Source organism: Chelonia mydas, chromosome 6 (genome assembly GCF_015237465.2).
Source record: "Chelonia mydas isolate rCheMyd1 chromosome 6, rCheMyd1.pri.v2, whole genome shotgun sequence".
NCBI classification, from domain to species: Eukaryota; Metazoa; Chordata; order Testudines; family Cheloniidae; genus Chelonia; species Chelonia mydas.
In genome coordinates, this window is record NC_051246.2 from 64,636,605 (window position 1) to 64,661,470 (window position 24,866).

General features: G+C 46.3%; 2 protein-coding genes across 7 annotated transcripts in view; both read left to right on the forward strand.

Moving 5' to 3' along the window:
- The window catches only part of TMEM229B (transmembrane protein 229B), a 64,071-nt gene extending 59,557 nt beyond the window's left edge, over positions 1–4,514 (forward strand). For 5 of the 6 annotated variants that reach the window (XM_043548115.1, XM_043548114.1, XM_027832205.3 and 2 more), the window contains one exon: positions 609–4,514. In XM_043548115.1, the coding sequence (XP_043404050.1) occupies positions 609–1,139 (531 nt within the window). In that variant the 3' untranslated portion in view covers positions 1,140–4,514. The remainder of the gene's footprint in view (positions 1–608) is intronic. The other variant, XM_043548118.1, reaches the window with a different exon arrangement.
- The window catches only part of RAD51B (RAD51 paralog B), a 631,962-nt gene continuing 610,155 nt past the window's right edge, over positions 3,060–24,866 (forward strand). The window contains exons 1-2 of the mRNA XM_043548111.1: positions 3,060–3,140; positions 5,203–5,246. The gene's annotated coding sequence lies outside the window, so the exon portion shown is untranslated. The remainder of the gene's footprint in view (positions 3,141–5,202; positions 5,247–24,866) is intronic.

Here is a 24,866-nt window from a genome sequence, read left to right on the forward strand (position 1 = left end):
CAGCAACGGTTCAGTTGAACAGGGGCAGGTGTAACAGCTGAGAACACTCCTCTTTGTTCCTCTCACTAGCCAGTTTACAGAGCACCCTCAAATCCCTGTTTGCTAAACTGAGATTTCTGGGGGCATGAACCATGGAGGGCACCATAAAGGTCTAAGATTATTTCAATACCTTACTCTCCTCATCTGTCCCACATTGCCTGGGATTCAGCAAGGGGGTGGGGGGGGTCAGTGCTACTTCTTTCAGAACTAAAGGACTTTTTCCTCCTGTATTTTTCATAGTAATACTTATTTCCAGTAAGCTGATTTGTAGTCACGCTACCCTTCATCTCCCTCATTACCACTGAGCACCACTCGATCCAAGTCCTCCTGGTAGGGCAGTGTGCAGGAAACCTGTGGTGCTGCTGCCTGATTGGTGACTAAGAGGCTGGCAATCTGTCAGCTTTCACCAGCTCTGGTTTTGCATCTCTGGTTAATCCCGTCCTCAAAAGGGATATGTCTCATTTCTCGACTTCTCTCTTGTCGATGTTGTTAATTTACTCGTATTCCTCCCAATGAGATGAGACCCAGTGATGTCCTTATTGATTTCGGCCTGTCTTTATTTCTTTCAGAGTTCCGGCTGGGGATTGTGTGGAATGATGGCTGCTGCGGAACCCCTGACTGCCTTCTCACGGTGGTACCTCTATGCCATTCATGGCTATTTCTGTGAGGTGATGTTTACGGCTGCCTGGGAGTTTGTGGTCAACTTTAACTGGAAGTTCCCAGGTGTCACCAGTGTCTGGGCGCTCTTCATCTATGGCACCTCCATCCTCATCGTGGAGAAGATGTACCTGTATCTGAAAGACAAGTGTAACATTTTAGTGCGATGCCTCATTTACACCCTCTGGACATACCTTTGGGAGTTCACCACTGGCTTCATCCTGCGCCAGTTTAATGCCTGCCCTTGGGACTATTCACAGTTTGATTTTGACTTCATGGGCCTGATCACCCTAGAGTATGCCATCCCATGGTTCTGTGCTGCATTCATCATGGAGCAGCTGGTTATCAGGAACACCTTGCGCTTGCGATTTGATGAAAATGCTGAGCCAGGGGACCCCAGCACCACAATCGCCTTGGCCAATGGCCATGTCAAAACCAATTGAACAATAACCCAACGCCACACTTAAAGTGAGAGAGCCCACCCACATCCCAGACTGGTCTCAAAGACTGATACATCCTGTATGATACACAATCCCCTTTATGATGGGGTCATGCATGGGATATAGCAGAATAAAAATGGAACCAATAGATTTTCTATGGATTTTACTTTTTTGGCCACAAGAAGCAGTGTCAGCTACTTCTTGGTTAGGTAGTTTCTGACTTTTAACTTATTATGGAAAAAAAAGTCCTGATAGCTGCATTTTACTGTATGTGGAGAAATGAGAGAAAATGCTACAGTTGAAATGTATACAAAAAACAAACTAGTGGATGGGCATAGACGCTCCGGCTAAATTAGTGATTTGGCTTATTCCATTAGGCAATATTCAGGTGCTTGCTTGCAACCAATACCTCCCATGGGACCTGAGATGCTGCAGGATCAAGGAAAATCCATCTGCTGTTGAGAACGACCCAACAGTGGTGCTCTACTGGGGAGGTAGACAGCGCCCCCTCTTTTGGTCTCCCTGACCTTCCCCTGAGGTTCTTTATTGCACCATGGTATGTTATGGTGCTGGACATCTTGCTGGATTTATATGAAACTTGTACTTTTTGAATTCTCAGTCCTGATACTCGAGAGTTTTCCCCACTCCTTTTTATAAATAAAAGGCCTTTTCTGCCGGGTGAATTCCACCATACTCTGTGCAATCCGAATCACGGCAAAGTGGCCAAAGAGAGAAAAAGCTGAAGTCTTCCCCTCACAGTGGAACTCATCACAAGGGCTGCTCCAAGCTCCAGCTCCATTTCCAACCAGGCAAACCCAATGGAGATGCCACCTGGGGTTTTCTGCCTTCCTTCCCAGGGATTTCTCTGTCACTAAGGATGCTGATGACTTAATTCTGACTGCAGCCCCTTGCACTGCCTGATGTCAGAGTCCTCATTTGACTAAGGCAGCAACCAGGAATCAGTCGGAGTCCTCTGGGACAGACTATATCGCCTGTGTCTATTTCCTCCTGCACCAGTTGATCTTGTTTCAGCTTGGTCCAGTGTTCTCCTCTGAGTACTGACTTTATTTTTCCTTCCCAAATGCTATTTTAAACTAAGTACAGCAAACCCTCTCCATAAAGCTGATTTGGGGCAGCACAGGACGTGCCTCACTGCCCGATATCAGGGATTATGTTAAAAAAGAAAGTTTCTAAGGAGCACAGTAGGGCTATTCCTCAATTTCCTCCAGTTGAGGATGGGGTTGGGTTGCGAGAGGGGCAGCAGGGAGATGGAAGGGCTGTAAGGTACTGTTGCTCTATTTTAGAGCTATCTCAGCTAGAGAGAGTTTCAAATTTAGCCACTTGGGAACAATCTTGAGGCTGTGGGGGAGGTGGTGGCATGAAAGATGCATAGCTCTGGCAGCCACAGACTAATTGTTTGTCCTGAGGACTCTTCTTGGCTGCTGGCATAAGCAACAAGGATACACTGTACCACATGTTAGTCTTCTCTCACTCAGAGCTTTATGAGGAGGGTGTGCTGTAAATAGGTATATGAGGCCTGATTAATTCCAGGTGTCATTCCACTGAAGTCAGTGGCATTGTACCAGCAATGAATTTGGTTCAAGATGTGAATGTGTGTGTGATTGTGGAGTCTCGCTTTTCTGTTGTGTTGGGAATGGCTGGATTATTACCATGTTGGTCCATGACTGTTCTCTTTAGCCAGTACTCAGCCCATAAATCTGCCCATTGGTCTGTGGAATTCCATTCCAGAGGGAAAAGAAACTCTGTTGCTATCAATGGAATTGTTTGTTGGTAACGCTGCTGCTTCTGAACAAGAATCAACACACACAGTGTTAATTTTTTCTGTACTGCACAGAGTGCAATTGTTTTATTCCTCCCTATGCCCCATTTCACATGACATCCTTTGCCGGCAACGGACATGTGAAAGCAGTGGAAGCAAGGAGTTAAATCAGCTCTGTCCTGTGGTATGCAATGCCTCCGGAAATACCCAGAACATAGAGAGAGGTATTAGTATTCTCTTTTTGTAGTTCATTAAATTAAACCAACAAACAAAAAACAGAGAACAGAAACGTGTTTTCCATGCTATGATGCCACTACCATGAAATCAAAGAAATAATAGGTTCACTTTATCAGCCAGGTAAATGATATTTAGATCTCGGCAAAATAATCACTTTGGGTGTACAAATGATATGGATGGGTAATTAACACATGGGGGCAATTCATAGGCAGTAGAGTCAGATATTAGGGGGTGGGGTGAGGGAGAGGAGGTGCAGACAGGAACTGAGACATGCCTATCCATTGTGACCGTTGCATCCATGAAGAGAATGTGTGAGGGTGACTAACGTCAGTGTCTAAATCCAAGGACCCTTCTAGCTGCCCAGTTGAACTCTGGTGTAGCACTGGCTTCCATGCAGCTTGCAATGTCTGCGTCAGGCCACGCCCTCACTTTGGAGCAGGTTGCACTGGAACCGTGCCGTTACAGAAACATTAAGAAGGTTTAAGTGGCTTAGTGAATTGGCAGCACAACCAGTGACCGCACAGTTATGACTCCGTGGTGGGGGCAGCTATCCACGGTGGTGACCAGCACCTCTATCATATGTTCTTTGGCTTTAGAAACTCCCCAAGTGCGACTGTTCTTGCACAGCCGCATAACAATCAGTGGTTCACTTAAGGAATGGTCCCTGAGTGGCCTTTTACATGTGGCTATATCATGCAAATCAGACCCAGTTGCCCCCAAGTCACCACTGTGGCACCTATTCAAGCTTATTTTTCACCAATGACTGACAAATACCGCTCAGCTCTTGCACCCTCATGGGGCTCTAATTTACCCACAGAAGTGCACTTTACTTGCAGTTTGCACAGCAGGAACTGAATTGGACCCAGTACATTATTAAATCACTGTGTAGCATCCACTGGATCACTCTCCTGCTATTACTGGGTACCCTTGCACCTTCCAACAAAGACACCATTGGCCACATTTCCAAAAGTGCTGAGTGCTCTACAATTCCTGTGTTCAATGGCGCCTGCTAGGTGCTGAGCACTTCTGAAAAGCTGGCTATGTATCTGCTGCTACACCATGCAGGTCTCATTTCTCTTTCTGAAGAGCAGTGCGGCTGCAGTCAGAGATTTAATCTCCCCTTTAATACCAGTGAATACTACTGATAACATTTTACAACAAGGGCGCCCAAACTGCATGACAGCGAGGCCCACGTTAGCAGCTCCTCAGGAACCTGGGAGCTATACCTAATTTGCAGAGACATTTACCAACACCCTCCCCTTCCCCCCACACAAAGGCCTAATATTTGCTTGTACATGTATCTTCTTCAATAGATTAAAATTGCCTGTTTGAGTTCACCAGCAATAAAAACTTGTGATTTATCAGCTTTGTCCTCACTCTGCAGCTATTGGGAGAGGGTGGCCCAGAGCTGCATTTTTGGATACGATGGGCCACATTTAGCCCTTGGGCTTCACTCTGGGCACCTCTATCTTATATTTCAAAGCACCTTTCATCCCAAAGAATCCCCAAGCACGTCACAAAATATATACACTGGTGCCTTGTGCACGAGAGCTGGCTCTAGCGCCAGCGTGGTGATCGTTCCTGCTTCAAAGAACTTGCCAGTGCAGAACGGTTGATATTAAAGCCAAGTTAGGGAAACTGTTTAATTTCAGCATTATGATCTAGATGCAGGGATACCAATGTACCAGGTTCTGGTAAGTCTTCCCACTGCTTCTGGTCTAAGTCTGTTTTGTAATTGAAATCCTCCTTGCACAGAGATAATCCTGTCAGGGCTTTGCTTGAACTACAAATAGTTGTTTAAAAATAAAAGTAGGCGAAGAAAGACTGGAAGCTTGAACAGGTTTGGAATTAGCAAGCAGGTAACCCGAGACCTGCTGGGTGCAGCAGCACTGGTCGTCAGTAACCAATTGACCAAAACCTGCACTGAGGGAAAAGGGAGCTCATATTTAATTTGAACTTCTGCCCTTTCTGCATTATGAATCTAGTACACAAGTCACGAGTAAAATGAGACTTTCAGATGAGTTTAAACAAAATGTCCTTTTGTTTCAGCCTGTCCTGGCTTTTCTGAATTGATGCAACATACCATGCAAGAGGTAAGTTTACAGACCAGTGCTCTCTCTGCTTCCCATTCCTCCTGGCTTTTAACCAGGACCTTCTACTAACAAACTAAATGCGTTTTTTTATCCCTTTCCCCCTCACCTGTACAATAGAAGGATACCATTACAATCCCTGCTTTTGCTTCACATCTGATATATGAAAACAGAAAGTGTCACTGCTTTCCTGGACTCCCTTCCAAGTCAACTGCTAGTCCTATAATGCCACACCTCCATCCAATGGCTTCAGCATTTACCCTACAGGGGAAGGTCACGGAGCTGAGGAGAACTCTAAGAGCGTAGTTCAATTTTTAGCAAATAGCTAATTACATTTCTGTCTCTTACTACCCCAAAATGGGCTTTTCATGATCTGGTGCCATTGAGAAGGGGCTTTCCACGATCTTTATGTAACCCACTCTTGCAGAGTGTGGCATTCTATCACTGTCTGGAGCAGGGGTGGCCAACCTGAGCCTGAGAAGGAGCCAGAATTTACCAATGTACATTGCCAAAGAGCCCCAATAATACATCAGCAGCCCCAATAATACATCCCCCCCCCCCCCATCAGCTCTCCGCCCCCTGCGCCTCCTATCAGCTGGTTCGTGGTGTGCAGGAGGCTGGGGGGGGGGGGAGGTTGAGGAGTGAGGGCATGACAGGCTCAGGGGCAGGAAGGGGTGGAGTCGGGGCAGGGCCTGTGGCAGAGTCAGGGGTTGAGCAGTGAGCACCCCCCTGCACATTGGAAAGTTGGCGCCTGTAGCTCCAGCCCCGGAGTCGGTGCCTATACAAGGAGCCACATATTAACTTCTGAAGAGCCGCATGTGGCTCCGGAGCCACAGATTGGCTACCCATGTTCTAGAGGGTGGGCCAGGCACAGAGGTGGATAATTCTGTTTTAGCTCAGCCAGTAAAGACTCATGCTTTTTGATCCAGTGCTCTCTGCTTCAACCCCCACTGTCAACAACCCACGCAGGAGCATCATGTTATGTGCACATCAGTGGGATTAGCTTCCCTTTTCTCTAAGTTGCCTAGGGCTCAATTCACCCAGAGTCTGCCCTCCTGGCACTGAGTCTTACGGCTATCCAGTTGGAGAGGGATTACAGTGGCACAAGATGCCCTCGGTCCCTGCTCTACCAGGAGCCCACAGTCAGCTAGCACAGCCCCCAAAGTAGGCAATGCTGCCTTGGAAGGGCCAAAGCTAGGGTAGCTGGGGATGCATTGATTAGTTACTGACCTGTGGAGCCCCTGCTGCAAATGGAAAGTGGTCCTTCTCTGGTGGAGTGCCCAATGAATATGGCAATGCAAAGGCTACCTGTCCTTCCACAAGGGCAAAGCCCTCCTAAAATGCCAATACTTGCATTGTCTCAGAGAAGGAGGGGAATCTCACATCTGTTAAGTCTCCTGTTTCCCTGGGAGACTCCTAGTTCTATGAGTTCCCCAGTGAGTGTCTGAATCACCTGGGGAAACAAGGAGGCTTAAACAGGAAGTGGGGGTGAAATGCTCCATCCTCAAACCCTCATCTTTATGGTTTTAGCTAGGTTGCTCTGGTTTATGGATGGAGCAACTTAGCTGAGACCTTAAGGACCAGAGGTGGATGGGGTAGCATTCATCCTGACCTCATGTCAGACCTTGGAGCTGTTCATTTCCCGTGTGAAGCAGGGAAGGGCTTTCACAGGGTTAGCTGGGGCTGTAGCGAGATGAACAGCAGGAATAGAGCCAGCAGTGATTGCAGAGCAGGGGCTGGAGATAGAGTGACCAGATGTCCCGATTTTATAGGGACAGTCCCGATTTTTGGGTCTTTTCCTTATATAGACTCCTATTACCCCCCATGCCCTGTCCCGAATTTTCACACATGCTGTCTGGTCACTCTAGCTGGAGATGGCATCTATGATCCCAGCTGTCAGAGGAGATGGACAAGTCCGTCTGAAACAGCCCAGTAGTGATGGAGTCTCCCACTGAAGGAACTTGGCTCCTCCTGCCTGGGGCTTGTTTGGAGTCTAACATTATTAATGGCATTAATGTGGCATTTTTCTTGGTTTAGCTGAAGGAGTACAGTTCTCATCCCCTCCCCATGGTGTCTGGGCTCCTCGCTCCCCCTCCATTAGTGGCTGTTGGCATTTCTGATATGAGACACTCCATCAGACTGCCAGCCAATACTATTTTTAAACAATAAATCCAAATGTTTGACTTCAGTTTTTATTTATGCTTCAGTTTCATTAGGACTTAAAAGACACCTAACTATCTAGTAAAGTTATTTATTTTTACAGATGCTTATAACATGCCTATCATGGTTGGGGTGGTGAGCAACTGTTACTGCATGAGGGAGCAGGAGTGGAAAATAAAAACAACTTGTTCATTAAAAAGACTACTTATGCAGATGAGTCCTATGCATATTAAATATGCAAACTGCAACATTGCATTATTTGCATAAAACCTGCAGATATCTGGGTCATCGGATTTACCAGACACAGGGATATACTTTACACCCACTTCTCCAATGAGGGAAGTGGAACTAATCCCTGGAACAGAATGTTCCCCTCCTACCGTTACCACCTGGGGTGGACTCTCTTTTCCATAATGGCTACCCCATTCCCAGCATAGACACCATAATCTGGAACAGGCTTTCCCTGGTGTTTTGTTTAGAGTAATAATAATACTTAGTCTTTTTGTAGCATCTTCCATTTCAAGGGATCTCACAGTGCTTTTCACACATTAAACCTCATGTCAGCCCTGTGATATAGGTCAGTATTATGCCCATTTAACAGGGAGTGAAACTCAGGCATAGAGAATATTGCTCGCATGTGGGAGCAGGGGCCCTCCAAGCCTCCCAAAGATCTTTTCAGCATTGGAAAAGTGGGCTTATCTCTGCCCATCTCCAAAAGATTCTAGATTTGGAGAACAGTCAAATTCCATCCCATGAAAGTCCTGGGATGAGGGAGAAAGGCCACCTGGCTTTGGACACATGGAGCTGAGTTGGGAGCAATTTGCTACTCATCTCTCAGCTTTTCCGTCTGAAGACTCAGGTAAGGATGGGTAAGGGCTATTCAAGATACTGCCAATTGTTTTTCATTTATCCAGTACGGCTTATTGGGTAAAATTCTGAAGTCCTCACTCAGGGCCAGATCCTCTATTGACTTCAGTTAAACTATGCTGATTTACACCAGCTGGGCATCTGGGCCTCAGCCTTCAATGGGGACTTTGCTTGAATAAGGGCTGGGTGAGAACTTCATGTGGTCAACCATTATAATTAAATGTTTCTAAAGAGCCCACCATTGTAATGCCTTGGGCCCCTGCTAAATGTTGATTAACTCTTAACCAGTACACATTTAAACTTCTTAATCAGTCCAATCTTGCCCAAAGAAAGACATTTGTCTCTTGATACCAACAATGGTACAATTAGTAGCTGTTCTTGACAGTTCACTTTCACTGGCATTTCCCTAGTATTCCTATCCGCTGTGTGGTATAGTTTGTTTTCTGAACCACAATATTGCATTGTAGCTTACATATTCTGAATTAGCTTTTGTTATATTTTCCCAGTAATGTTTAATTGCTGTCCTATTAACTATTTCCATTTATTTGTATTTAATCTTTATATTATGGTAGTGCCCAAAGACCCCAGCTACGATCAGGGTCACATTGTGTTAGGCACATAAGCACTGGAAGCTCCCTAGAAGTGAGGGGCCACTGGCGCCTGAAGTCCCACCCCCCCTGTTCCCCCAAAGCCCCGCCCTTGCTCCGCCTTTTCCCATGAGGCCCTGCCTCCTGCTTTCTACTCTCTGACTCTTCCACCTCATTGCTTGCCTTTAAGGCAGGTAATAAGTTGGAGGGCATAGCCTTCCCACTTTTAAAAGTGATGGGACCATGGCCCTCTGCCTGCTGCCCCTGGCTAGGTGCTGTACAGACACATACGAAGACACAGTTGTTGCCCCAAAGATCTTACAGTCTAGTGTTTATGCCACTTCATTACCAGGTAGAGTTGTACATACTATGTGGCTAGCTTCAATCCAGGGGTAGGCCAATGTAATCCCAGGAAGAAATGCCAGGAGATTGTGGCAGTGTGAAGACAGCTAGGATACAAAAAGCACAAAACAGCTGGGATTTAGATTTATGTAGGGCAGATACCACTTATAAAACCTGGGGCTCAGAACATTTTGACATCGTAACTGCTGCATATAACTTCCTTGTTTCTCTGCAAAGCCTTCTTACTCTAATTCCTGGGCCTGCTTTAGAGGTTGTCTGTACTTTTCTGGTTCTGATACTGTGTTAGACACACTAGCCTCCTGGAACAGGATCAGCTATAGGAGGTTGCCCAAGGCCCTGCATAGTTATCAAAGTTTACAACTGAAAACATAGATATCCAGATTCTGCATCAGAAAAGGGCTACACTTGCAGCAAGCTCAACATAATTTGTTGGTCTGCAAAACTGGCAAACAAAGGGGACAGCGAATTTATAGCAGGGCTGTGTCCGATTCCAAACTAGATAGCTGTGCCCATTGTGTCTGCCAGCCCACCTCATCTTCCTCAATGGAGTACTCTCAGGTGAAGATTTTGAGTCGGGGCAACCAGCCAGGTTAGTGGATATACTGTGGTGACCATCTGCTCTATCAATTCATGTTGTTGCTGTTACTGAGCCCACTATATGTCACAGCTTCTGTTGCTGGATCACTCACCATCTGCAAGCAGGAGCTGTTGGTCCTGTTTCTCTACCAGCCATACTGGCAGTCTGTCCATTTCCAGACCCTCATTAACCTGGTTTTCAATCATGGGCACTGTGATGGGACATGCTCCCATCCCTAGCAAACTTAACAGGTGTCCCCTCACTCAGGCAGTGCCAATTAGGTGCACCTGCCGAGCATGCGCTGCCCAGAGAAGGGGAGCTTACAAAGGTGAAGCTGGCCAAAGAAAAAGTGGGGAGTTTACACAAGAGGAGAGGCTGCTAGAGCTCAGCTCTAGGCAGCAACTGGCCTTCCCGCCACCCGCCATTTAGGGTAGACAGACACTCTAGCCCTGAGAGGGGCTCTCCATCAATGCCCTACAGCTGGACTTGAGGAGCAGCACCAGGGACTGGAGGTAACTGGAGTCAGAAAGGACCCTAGGAGTGAGCTTGCCCAAGAGTGGGGTTCTGGAGAGGATGCAGGGGCAAGAGATGATGGCTGAGCCCTGGCTGACTACAGGCATCTAAAGCTGGATATCTAGATCCTTATTTAGGCAGCTAAATAAAAGTGGGCTGCTTGCTGATCAGCTGCAGGTTCCATAGACTTCAGTGGGATTTGGAAGTGCTCATACTTCTGAAAATCAGGGCACAAGACACCCCTATTTAAGGGCCTAAGTTTAGGCACCTGAATTTGAAATTGTCATCCTGTGTTTGTGTTAGAGTGTCTGAAAAATGGAATGTAAGCAGTTTCCTCTATCCTCTGTGAATCTGTTTGTCCTCCATAATTAGTTTCAGCTGAGTCTGCCTATGTGCATACAGGGTAAGGGTGCTCTGCAGTCTCTGCAATGAAGAAAGACATCTGCTGTATGGTAGTTCTTCCCTCAAAAAAGGAGTTTAACAGTGGGCAGGGCTCATATATGCAGGCCCATTCTTGTATGTGCAAACTGGAGAGGACCTGAATCAAAGCCCAGCATGTAGACCTAGATTAAGATGACGGTTCATAGTTTGACGGTCTGTAACTAGCTGAATCTGAACGCATTAGCATTGGGGAAAGCTGCTATTCATATCTGCGTTTGAAATCTCCACATTTGGGGTGTTTGGTTCTTAGTATGCAGTTAGGCCCTTGGAAAAGAGATGTGGTTTGGACACACGGATGGAGTCTGCTTCAGGGGCTTTGGTTCAGGCTCCTCTCGGGGATAAATGTATAATTCTTTTCTGCTTCATCTCTAAAGGAGGAGGAATCTATGCTGCTGGCTTAGGGGCATCTTCCAGTGTCTTTGCTATGGGCTTAATTCCCCTCTTCATGAGCTTAGGGGATGCATACTATCGTTAATGAGAAGTGTGTGCACTTGCCTAAGGGAGAACAGACCAATCTGAATTCCACCAGATTCATTCCTCTTGTTGGACTGTTCTTGGGAGCTTGAATATTGACAGAGTCTTTATACTGAATATCCCGTTAGGGATACAACAGTGTATTTTCCACAAAGTCCTATTGCTAATCAGCTTCAGCTGGTGTCTTAAATGTGCTAGATGGGGAGATCCTCCAAGGGAATTACTATGAGCACAGGGAACTCAGTTTAACAGGGTAGATAAGACTCTAGCAGGAATATGGTAGGGAGACTGCTGCAAAATGTATGGGGCATCAGATTGGATGATCCAAGTGGTCTTTTCTGACCCAATCTGTCTGTGACCTTAGGAATCCCCATTACAGAAACAGACATGCTAATCAATGAACCAGGGGTATTATGCTAGTAACATGCAAAACAAGCTTCCTTGAGCTGTAGGGAAACAGCCTTACTACAGAACATGGACCAATGACCTAGCTGCAAAACCAGTTTTTCCTCGGCCTCATTGGCTAGAATAAAGTTTTCCCAGTTATCCTGTCTGTCCTTAAATTCTATGACTCTAAAATGTCTCTCAAAGCCCTTGGTGACAGAACTAAAAATCCAAACTCAGTTCCATTAACAAAAGAATTTGTCCAGCATTTTCCTGCACGGTAATGAGACATCTCTATCACTTTCCATCTAGCCTCTTCTGCCAATGTCACAGCGTAAGGAGAATCTTCTCTGCTAATTTAATCAACTCAGCATGAAAGCAGAGAAGAGAATTCAGCAACAAATACTGTATACAGACAACAAAACTCATCTACATCTGACAGATGGGTACATGGATTAGCAGATAGCAAGATATTTTAGCTGCAGACATATTTAACAGCAGGATATTGGTCTGGTTCTTCAGCTAAGGGAGACTGGAACTAGCATGGTAGTCATAACGACGTAGCGTGACGCAATGTTGTTCTTAAGCTCACAGGAAAGGCAGCACTGCCCTGGCATTGCACTTTTGATAAAGACAGTGGTGCCTTTGAACCTTCATGAACGGTGAAGACAGCACTGTCCCTGGCAGCATGCTCTGAGCAATGGCTGTGATTATCCTATCATGGCATTCTCAGCAAAAGCAGTGGTTACTCCTGGTGCCAAAGGCAGTGTGGCTCATGGCGCTATCATGAAGGTAAAATTGCTCCAGCTCTGTGTTTTTTGGCAAAGGCTGCATGTGAGCTTCTGGCTTCCCACCTCGACCATAAAGCAGTTTTAAATCTTAATTTTGGCTTATGTTACGTACAGCCAATTAGCCCCCCATTTCCTTTAACCTTCAAACTCGCTGAACAAGCAGTTTACTTTCATAGCTTCAATTCCATTCTTGATCTTCTCTTCACTCAACCAAAATTCCTCTCGACAAGGCTTCTGACCAATTTGTGGCTGGCCTCTGCAACATTCTCATCCTCTGTTTGCCTGTTTTTCTATTAGCTGCCCTTTACAAATAGAATGTCCTTCCTGAGGTGATCCACCAGGAGCTACCCACTCCATATTCAGGTGCCTCAACAAACCAGCTGATTAACTGATCTATTTCACTTATTTATCCTATGAGTGATCTGTTTATTGTGAAGGGGTCAATTGTCACAGGGGAGGGAAATAAGAATACTGGAACTGAAGTGGGGTATGAGTGTGAAGGTATATAAGAACACTGTGTGGGGGCGAATTTTCTGTGTTTAAATTAAATACAAATAACCAAAACAACACAGACAAACATGTAGCAGAGAAGTCGTGTTCCTATCCTGCCCTTGCTCACTCTGCTTGTATGTTGTACCTTTTTCCTCCTTGGTACATTGTGTTCTTTTCCTTTTCATTATGTCTGTCCCCGTCTTCAGGGCAGGGACTTTGTCTTCCTCTGTGTTTGGAAAGTGCATACCACATTTTGGGCACTGAGGCAATAGAAGGACATACATAACAGACACCCCCTTCTTCGGTGACCTCAAAGTTAACAGACATTTTTTTGTCAGACTGATTAATTTGCTATGCTCCATTTGACCTCTTTGCAGCTATGTGACTTCCCCAGCACAGCACAGAGGCCATGTCTACACTACGAAATGAGGTCAAATTTATAGAAATCGGTTTTGTAGAAAGCATTTTTATACAGTCGATTGTGTGTGTTCCCACACAAATGCTCTAAGTGCATTTAGTCGGCGGAGTGCGTCCACAGTACCGAGGCAACCATCGACTTCCAGAGTGTTGCACTGTGGGTAGCTATCCCACAGTTCCTGCAGTCTCCGCCGCCCATTTGAATTCTGGGTAGAAATCCCAATGCCTGATGGGGCAAAAACATTGTCGCGGGTGGTTCTGGTACATATTGTCAGGCCCCTCCCTCCCTGAAAGCAACAGCAGACAATTGTTTTGCGCCTTTTTTCTTGGGTTACCTGTGCAGATGCCATACCACGGCAAGCATGGAGCCCGCTCAGCTCACCGTCACCGTATGTCTCCTGGGTGCTGGCAGACGCGGTACTGCATTGCTACACAGCAGCAGCTCATTGCCTTTTGGCAGCAGACAGTGCAGTATGACTGGTAGCTGTCCTCGTTGTACCTCAGGGTGCTCTTTTAGCCGACCTCGGTAAGGTCGGTCAGGGGCGCCTGGGCAAACATGGGAATGACTCAGCCAGGTCATTTCCCTTTTAAGTTTTGTCTCATGGCGATTCAGTCCTGCCGGCAGTCCTACTGCACCGTCTTCCACCGAGCACCCAGGAGATGACGATGGCCAGCAGTCGTACTGCACCGTCTGCTGCCAGCAAGATGTATAAAGATAGATGAAGTGAATCAAAACAAGAAATAGACCAGATTTGTTTTATATTCATTTTCTCCTCCCTCCCTCCGTGAAATCAACGGCCTGCTAAACCCAGGGATTTGAGTTCTATCCTTGAGGAGGCCATTCTGTTTCTCCTTGATGCAAAGCCACCCCCTTTGTTGATTTTAATTCTCCGTAAGCCAACCCTGTAAGCCAGGTTGTCAGTCGCCCCTCCCTCCGTCACAGCAACGGCAGACAATCGTTTCGCGCCCTTTTCCCTGGATTGCCTGAGCAGACGCCATAGTACAGCAAACATGGAGCCCATTCAGCTCACCGCAGCAGTTATGACCATTGTAAACACCTTGCGCATTATCAAGCAATTTATGCAGAACCAGCACCTGAAAAACCAGGCGAGGAGGCGACAGCAGCTCGGTGATGAGGACATGAACACCGATTTCTCTAAAACCGCGGTCCCCAGCAATTTGGAGATCATGGTGTTACTGGGGCAGGCTCATGCCATGGAATGCCAATTCTGGGCCTGGGAAACAAGCACAGAGTGGTGGGACCGCATAGTGTTGCAGGTTTGGATGATTCCTAGTGGCTCCAAAATTTTCGCATGTGTAGGGCACTTTTATGGAACTTTGTGACTTGCTTTCCCCTGCCCTGAAGCGCAAGAATACCAAGAGGAGAGCAGCCCTCACAGTTCACAAGTGAGTGGCGATAGCCCTGTGGAAGCTTTCAACGCTAGACAGCTACCGGTCAGTCGGTAATCAATTTGGAGTGGGCAGATCTACTGTGGGGGTTGCTGTGATGCAAGTAGCCAACGCAATCATTGAGCTGCTGCTATCAAAGGTAGTGACTCTGGGAAATGTGCAGGTCATACTAGATGGCTTTGCTGCAATGGGATTCCCTAACTGTGGTGCGGCTATAGACGGAACGCATAGCCCTATCTTGGGACTGGACCACCAGCACAGCCAGTACATAAACCTCAAGGGGTACTTTTCAGTGGTGCTGCAAGCACTGGTGGATCACAAGAGACATTTCACCAACATCAGCGTGGGATGGCTGGGAAAGGTTCATGATGCTTGCATCTTCAGGAACTCTGGTCTGTTTAAATGGCTGCAGGAAGGATTTACTTCCCAGTCCAGAAAATAACTGTTGGGGATGTTGAAATGCTTACAGTTATCCTTGGGGACCCAGCCTACCCCTTAATGCCCTGGCTCATGAAGCCGTACACAGGCACCCTGGACAGTAATAAGGAGCTGTTCAACTATAGGCTGAGCAAGTGCAGAATGGTGGTAGAGTGTGCATTTGGACGTTTAAAGTGTCGCTGGTGCAGTTTACTGACTCGCTCAGACCTCAGCGAAACCAATATTCCCATTGTTATTGCTGCTTGCTGTGTGCTCCACAATCTCTGTGAGAGTAAGGGGGTGACGTTTATGGCAGGGTGGGAGGTTGAGGCAAATCGCCTGGCTGCTGAATATGCGCAGCCAGAAACCAGGGCGGTTAGAAGAACATAGCAGGAAGCGCTGCGCATCAGAGAAGCTTTGAAAACCAGTTTCATGACTGGCCAGGGTACTGTGTGACACTTCTGTTTGTTTCTCCTTGATGAAAACCCACCCCCTTGGTTGTCTCTAAATTCCCTGTAAGCCACCTGCCCTCTCCCCTTCGATCACAGCTTCCTTGCAAAGGAAATAAAGTCACTATCATTTAAAAAACATGTATTCTTTATTGATTGATTATAAAAATAGGGAGATAGCTCACAAGGTAGCCCGTGTGGGATGTGGGAGGAGGGTAGGAGGGAAGGAAAAGGCCACTTTAAAACTTCTTGAATGACAGACTTCTGTTGCTTGGGCTGTCTACTGGGGTGGAGTGGTTGGGTGCCTGGAGCCTCCCCCACCGTGTTCTTGGGCGTCTGGGTGAGGAGGCTATGGAACTTGGGGAGGATGGAGGGCGGTTAAACAGGGGCTGCAGTGGCAGTCTGTGATCCTGCTGCTGTTCATGAACCTCCACCAGACACTGGAGCATATCCATTTGATCCCACAGTAGCCCCAGCATTGCCTCATGCCTCCTCTGATCTTCCTGCCACCACCTCTCCTCATGTTCATCGGCCACTTTCCTGTACTCTGCTATTGTATCTCTCCACACATTCTGGTGAGCTCTGTCAGTGCCAGACGACTGCATGAGCTCAGAGAACATTTCATCGCGCGTGTGTTTTTTTTTCACCGCCTTATCTGAGATAGCCTTTGGGACGGAGGAGGGAGGCTTGAAACATTTGCAGCTGCTGGAGGTAAAAAAGGGAGTGAAGTATTTTAAAAGATACATTTTACAGAACAATGGCTATACTCTTTCACGGTGAACAACACTATTCACATTACATAGCACATGTGATTTTGGTACAAGGTCGCATTTTGCATCTTATATTGAGTGCCTGTGGCTTTGGTGTTAGAGATCACACACGCAGTGCCAGGCAACAGAATTTGGCTTGCAGGCGGCCATGGTAAGCCATAGTCTTTCGGCTTCTGCAACCTTCATAATAGCAGCGCCCTCCTCTCCCATACCAAGCAAAGCACGTTGAGTTGGCCATTTAGTGCTGCGGTTTTCCTGTAGGAAAAACCAAACTAACCCCCCCCCCAGATCCAACTCTCTGGGATCATCGCTTTACCCCTCCCTGCACCGTGTGGCTGGTATCAGGGAAGATCCCTGCTAGCCAAACACGAACAGCTCAGCACCAATCCCGCCCCCACCCCTGCGTGGCTAACTGTGGGGAGGGTTTCTTTTCAGCCACAGGCAAGTAGGAATGTCCCCTTCATTAAATTCCCCTATTTCAACCAGGTTACCATGAATGATATCACTCTCCTGAGGATAACACAGAGAGATAAAGAACGGATGTTGCTTGAATGCCAGCAAACACCAGGACCATACGCTGCCAGGCTTTGTCATGCAATGATACCAGATTACTTGCTACTAGCATGGCGTGGTAAAGTGTCCTACCATAGAGGGCAGAATAAGGCTGCTCTCCCCAGAAACCTTCTGCAAAGGCTTTTAGAGTACCTCCAGGAGAGCTTCATGGAGATGTCCCTGGAGGATTTCCGTTCCATCCCCAGACACGTTAACAGACTTTTCCAGTAGCTGCACTGGCCACGAATGCATCCCAAGTCCTCAGGGCTACTTAATCATTAAAAACGCTTGCTTTTATAACGTGTATTATATTTAAAAAGGTACACTCACCAGAGGACCCTTCTCCGGCTTTGTTGGGTTGGGAGGGTATTTCAGTCAGGGTAATAAAAAGATCCTGGCTGTCGGGGAGAACGGTGTGCTGTGTGCTCTCCTCAAGCTCGTCATCCTCCTCCTCATCTTCCCCATCCACAAAATCCTGAGGCATGGCGGACAGTACCCCATCATCAGAGTCCACGGACAGGGGTGGGGTAGTGGTGGCGGCCCCCTCTAGAATTGCATGCACTCAGCGTAGAAGTGGCATGTCTGGGGCTTTGTCCTGGAGGGTACGTTTGATTCTCTGGTTTTCTGGTATGCTTGTCTGAGCTCCTTAAGTTTCACGCAGCACTGTGTTGCATCCCTGCTGTAGTCTCTGTCCCTCATGGCCTCGGAGATTTTTTGAAATGTTTTGGCATTTTGTCTTTTGGAACGTAGTTCTGATAGCACAGATTCCTCTTCCCATACAGTGATCAGATCTAGTACCTCCCGTTCGGTCCATGCTGGAGCTCTTTTTCAATTCCGGGACTGCATGGTCACCTGTGCCGATGAGCTCGCCTGGCCAAACAGGAAATGAGATTCAAAAGTTCCTGGGGCTTTTCCTGTACACCTGGCCAGTGCATCAGAGTTCAGAGTGCTGTCCAGAGCGGTCACAATGGTGCACTGTGGGATAGCTCCCGGAGGCCAATACCTTTGAATTGTGTCCACACTAACCCTAATTCGAAATGGCGATGTCGATTTCAGCGCTAATCCCCTCGTTGGGGAGGAGTACAGAAATTGGTTTTAAGAGCCCTTTATGTCGAAAAAAATGGCTTAGTTGTGTGGACTGGTGCAGGATTAATTTGATTTAACGCTGCTAAATCCGATGTAAACTCGTAGTGTAGACCAGGCCAGAGACTGTGCAGCTCCCAAAGGGCAGAAGGATTTGCGTGTAATGTTGTTAGAGTGATTTCCCTAAACTCAGCTCTATTTTCCATCTGTTGTGTGCTATTACTTTCACAGGACACACAAGGAGGTGAGATGTTGGCCGGGCACTACAGAAATCTCTTGGGTCACCACGCTGAGCGCTAGATAAAAGAACCCTACTTAGTCCAACAGAAAGATACTGTTTTGTGTGTGAGAACTCTTTTCAAATTGGGTTATTTTTGCCTTAAAGCCCCAGTGATTCATTATAGGATTCTGCAGTGAATGACTTTGGGCTTTGATGGCTGAGCTCCATTCAGATTTAACACAGCACATGCAGCATACACTGCCAAAAGATGATAGTTCTTCATGTACAGTAGGTCTCCTAGGAGATGATACGTACAGGGCGAGCATGGCAGAGGGGTAGCATTGGGTTGCCTCCACGGCTCCCTGAGGACGGTGATATACTGTTACAGTGCAAACATCTGTAAAGCACAGGGCATTCCTGAGGGGGGTCAGCAGTTGACTCTCTGATACTGAGAAGGAGGTGAACCCCTCTGATCCCTCAGTGGAATTGTACCTCAAATGCCAGGTGACTTTTATAGTCAAATCATAAGCATTAGTCAAATAGCTTGCATTTCTGTCGTGTCTTTCATCCCCAGCTTTGGGCACAGCCTCACTTAGATGAGCAGCTCTTACTCACGCACACAGCCCCTTAGTCCCCCCCCTCCGGATTCCAATGGGACTATACACATGAGTAAAGAGTACTTGCCCCAGCAGAGGTTTGCAGGAGCAGGTGCTTTTTGTACAGTACAGTAGTACGACGCTACTATTGAAATGCAGACATATCTGGTGAAGACGTCCTCATCACCTGGCCAGCACATAATACACTGCGCAATACAGGCAGGAGAGGAAATGATGTCCAAGGATACTGCAGCCTCTACTATTGCATGAAATGCCATGGGATCATTAATGCACACACAGACAGGCCAGAAAGGAGCTCAGTTTTTAAGATGTTCTCAAAAAAACTCCAGCTCTGCATGACATTCAATTTATCTGTTTCAGATAATGAAGGATTAAAAGCTGAATAAACCCCACGGGGATATGAGCTTCTGGTTCCACAAAGTCTCAGTTTTCCTATCCTTAGCTCAGTCCCTTAAAACACCTTCAGGCTATCACACCTGTTAACCAACTAGGCATCAATGTCTTGTTATTGAATGACATGTCTTCTAATGTCTTGTTATTGAAAGACATTGCAGGACAAATTCTGGAATCCTCCTTCAGGACCAGATTCTCCATTGCCCTGCACCTTATATAGCCATTACATCAATGGCAAGTGGGCCTAAAAGGCTACCAAATTGGAAAGGTAATAATGATCCATACCTACTTTGCACTGATGTACATGATGACACATGGGGCATGGCAACCGAAAACCTAGCCTTCAGTGGTTATTCAGTCCCAACTCAGGCGAAGTTCTTTTTGACTTCACTGAGAGTTATGCCTGAATAAGCACAAAGCAAAAACTAAGGCAGGATTTCAGAATTTAATTCAGAGTGCTGAAAACTGAGCCAGAGAAAGAGCTGGTTTCAGCAGGTGCATCTCAAAGCCTGCAAAGCCCTATCCAGAGATCAGTTTTCAAGCATTATGGAGCTATGCGCTGCAGCTGACTCTCACATACAAAATGCCCCATCATCTTTCCCTTGTGCACAACTTAATACCAATCAAAGGTAAATGGCAGGAAGCGTTAATGTGTAGGGATGTAATAAATATGGTTAGGTAACCTAGTGAGCATTATGGGGGGCTGTAAGGGCTTACATATAAAAAGCTCTAAAAAAGACCACAAAAATACCTAAAATAACCCCATTCCCCCTTCACTGTGCAACAGCAGCCCTGTGCTACAGACACGCTATCCCCCATGTACTGTAAGAGGGTAAAATTAATAATGAATATAGGGTTGGATGTCTGTGGGTCAGAATGTGCTATCCTGGCACCTGCCCCCTTATTGGCTAGTAGCAGCATTGCAGTATTCCACATAGGTGTGGCAGACATCATGGGTGGGATGACATGAACCAAACATTTATTTCTAAATTACTGCTAGGTAAAAAAGCAAAGCTCCAAATGTGGCAGAAGTCAAGACAGGTCCAAACTGCAGAACTTGGATCCAGATCTGAACTTCTTCAAATTTTGCATGGCTGGGGCCGGGGGTTTAGTTTGAGCCCACCTCTGGGGAGAAGTTTGTTCAGAATCAGTCTGATAATATCCTGGTCACTGGTACCTTGTGTCTGATGACCAATGGCATCACCACTGTTGCCCTTGTTGCACCTTAGCTAAAATAGTGGGGCTAGGAGTGGTGGCAACACCAGATTTTTCTCTCTCTTTTAAATAGGAGGAAGAAGAAAAGTGTTAGACTGGGTGGAGTCTGGGGCAAGTAGGGGTGGGTTCATAGTAAGAACCACCTGTATGGGAGGATGAAGAAGCTGACCTCCACCACAAGTATGTCTCCCATTTTCACTAAAGCATGTTACATTTATGTTATTTATAGATTTAGATTTATGACAAAATATACTTAAAATGTGCCTGTCCATTACTCTAGGCACTTTTGGCAGATATTTAGGAGAACAATCCAACTAAGATCCACAGCTAACCCACAACACAACTCAAATCCCAGCCAAAAGCTTCATCCAAGCGAACCAAACATCAGCCTTCCTCAGGCGCTCTGGGCTGATGACAGGGCTCTCAGCCTCTTTAGTGGCTCCGGAATTGCTCTTCAGAGACAGCACGCCTGCTTGCTTACTGATTTTGAAGCAGCTCTGATGTGCTTTGCAGAGGATTTCACAGCTCTTCGTGATGAGAATGGGAAGCAGGGCTGGGAGGATGGGGGAGCTATGGAGCAAAAATGGAAGGGGGAAAAATATGTGTGGGTTACGAAAGGGACATAGATAACAGTTTGGGGAAGGCTGCTATGTCATTTCACAATTGAAAGAAATGACTCTGTTTTTCCTAGCAATTCAGGAAAAGGAGGATGAAAAAATTGTTTAGGTTTATAAAATGTTAACTGGATTGGTGGTATTTATACTGCACTATTTAGCTAATGGTCACACAAAATACTACAGAGTTTGAGGTTTTCATTCTTTGTAGGAAATCAATATTCTGGTTAATGGAGAGATTGCGGCACTTGCTATCTGGGAAGTGCCAAGTCTCTATAAATAAGGCAATAGAATCCAAAAATGATCAGTAGTACAAGAGGGAAAATCCATTCTTTGCCTTGACTTGAAAACTGCCGCCCCCACACTATTTCAGTCTCTGTTCCCTCCACATCTCAGATGATACACATGAGTCCTGAACTGCAAAGTACCACCCATTTTTCAGTCCTCGGAACATGACCACAGCTCTTTCAATGCACCTCTGTCTTGTCCTACAGCATATTCTACTAGCCAGTCCTTGTTTACGAAGGGAAATTGGGAAGTCTATGATTTTCTTTTCAGTTGACATTCATTTACCCTCCCAGTTTCTCTTCTCTCTGACCACTTGGGAAAAAATGGCTGAAATAAAAGATTAATGTGTTTATCTCCTATACTACTAAGCCCCCAAAGGCTTGAGTCGGTTCACACCAGATTTACATCTGTGTAACTCCATTTATTTCACTGGACTTTCTCCTGATCTACACCAATGTAAGTGGAAAATCAGGCTGTTATATTTTAGCATATATTCCTCATTTAAAAAAAACCAGTTTCAGGAGTTAAAAATAAACTAGTCTCACCCTCCTCCTTCCATCTCCCAGCGCTGGTGATTTGTATTATAACTTCAGGCCCAAATCATCAACAATTGCCACTGATTTTGGGTGCCTCAATTTTTGGATCCCCAGGTGGGGACATTTTTAAACCTGATTTTCTAATTCTGAAGTCAGTGGCAGCTGGACATGCTCAGCACCTCTGAAGAATTAAGCTTAAAACGTCTCAAATGGAGGCACCCCAAAAGAATGGTCCCTTTTGATAACTGGGGCCCTAGTGTCTGGTACCAAGTTCCAGCTGAGAGGAGGGGAATACCCTCAACTACCAATGAAAGCAGCTGAGACCTTCTGCAGCTGCTTTTGTGTGGCTATGGGGGGACAAACACAGCCAAGGGCAGGACTGCCCCTGCAGAAGCCATGCTTGCAGTGGGAAGAAGAAGCCAGAACAGCCACATACAGGAAGTCATTTGTGCAGAATGACTAAATCCTCTGTTGACTTGAAAGTGCCTTTCCTTGTAGAAGCCTTTAATCTGTTCCATTTCCCACTCTCTGGCTCCATGTCCCAGTCCCCTAGTCCCATATTCAATTCCAGTCTGCCCTTGGGTCCATGTCCCAGTCCCACACCCTCCTCAGGCTCTTTTTCCCAATGCCCCACCTCACTCCTTTTCCTACTGGCTCCTTGTCCCCTTGCCACCCCCCCAGGCCCAGCTTCTCGCTCCTCTGCATGCCATCCAGCCTCCTTCCTCCTCCTGGCTGTCTGGGCCCCAGCTGGGGTAGCACTGAGAGCATATGTAAGACAGGCTCCCTACTATCAGTTCCTGTGGCCTGTGCCAAAGTGGCCCAGAGCAGCCAGGAGGTACCAGTATATAAAAAAAATCCTGCTCAGCCCCTGCGACCCTGGGATGGAGCATGCTCAGTGCAGAAGGAACCACTGGAGAAAGTTAGCTGCCACACCAGCACGTTTCTACTGAGCATGTATGAATTGAGAATTTTTGGCAGCTCACAACTTGGCTAAATTTGAGCAGATTTTCATAGAAAGAGCAAAAGGCACAAATAGGACTACATTAATGCAAACTACGTATCTTTTAGTCCACACTAGGAATATCTACATGGGGCAGATAAAGCACAAAATTTTAGTGCACGCTGCAACTCACACCCCCATGGTCTGCATTATGGGGCTGTGTAGACAAACCCTTAGCTCCCTTTGAAAGAGAATTCCAGAGTTCACAATAAATGCAGAGTCAGTGCACTACAATGAATTGTACAAATCTCAAAGCAGATTAACTCAAAAGGCGGCAAATTAAATCCCAGTGTAGATAAGACGGAAGCCATCTTTGTCTGTGCATAGCTTTCCTTCCAAGTTTTGTCATGGACTAGTTAGGAGAGGAGGACAGAAGCACACAGAATATCTATTTAAGCTGCAATCCTCCCAGTATTTAAGGGCTGGACACCTCCCCCATAAAAAATCCGGAGCACTGGATTTTATGTCTAGCACTGCTACTGACTGTGTGACCTTGGGCAAGGCACTTCACTTCTCTGTGTCTCTCACTCTTCCCATCTGTGAAATGGGGGCCATGATATCTGCCTAACTCTCAGGGGATTTACTCGGCTTAATTAATTAATATTTGCAAAGCATTTGGAGGTTCTTTGACAGAAGAAGCTATAGAAGGGCAAGAAATATCATTTAAGTCCAAGTTCTATTGGCCAGACTTTCCCCCTCCACTTTTCACCTCCAGGAGAACAAAGGCTCTGTGACATGGTGCATGGGCACTGCTTGCTTCCCAGTATACAAGAGGTTAACTCCAGCTTCCCCTGCCCCATTCCTTGTACAGGTATCAGGAGATGGGCTATAAGAAGGGATGCTGGGGAGGCAGAAGAGGGAAGTATCTGTGAGAGAACAGAGTCAGGCTGGTTCTGTTATATTTGTTTTTACGTAAAGTAGGTTGTTCTTAATGCACGAGTATAAAGATTTTCTCCCTCTCACAAGAAACCCTTGGTGATTATTGTGCTGTCATCCCACCAGTTTACAGCCTCCTCATCTAAGAGGACTTTAATACAGAGCTATAAAAAGCCTGCAGACATAAATAAGGTCTGCTGCTGTCCCTTTAATCAAAAAAACCTAAAGGAAGTAGGAAGAAGCTTTTGGAGGGCAATCTGCTTAGAAGAGTAAAGGCTAAATGTGGAATAATCCTTGAGGCCTCTTATTTAGCCTGTTATGCTTTGGCCAAAGAGTAAACACAACTCTCCCTCTAATCAGTAGTCCTTCAAAGCTGTAACATGTGAGTTGGTCGGTCACCCTGTGTGTACAACGTGCATTTTCTTGTCTAGCAGCAGCAGCTGTTCTGGTTTGCTTTAGCAAAGGGGCAGGAGATACAAAAGTTCTTTTTTAAGAAAGTAGATAACGAATGAGAAATGCAAAACTTATTTTTGGGAGGAGATGCAAGATGCAACTTAATAGTGATGCACTAAAGAGTGCACAACCCATACTTCCAGTCCTCTGCACGTTGGGGTGGAAAGCAGGGATTTTGGGAACTGCCCCATCCGGAAAAATCTGTTTCTTTAGGTCCCACTTTGAGAGGCATCCCTATTACTTATTTTTTGTACTACCACAGGGCCTAAGAGCCTAAGAGCTGTAGTCCTGGTGACATGGCTCTGCTGGAGCTCTACTGCTAGGCAGAATCCAGGGTCTTGTAGCTGGGGTGCAGGTATAGAGCCTCCTTGCACATTACTGGCCTCCTGTGGAGATGTGCAGGACTGGGAATAGATCTGCATCTCATTCAGGAAGGATAGCTGTAGGGAGAATACTACTCTTCCCTCATGGAACAAAGTGGATTCCTTTGTGGAATTTTTCATTCTCATAGGTAACCTCTGGTGGGTTTTATCCCAGGAAAAGCTTGATCTGGCCTGTAATGATTTCCCAGGACAGGAGAATGTATTTTCTCCTCCATAAGAATGTGCTAGGTATCAGTCAAATAGACATCTCCAAAGAACTAGACCATTTCTAGACAGCAAGA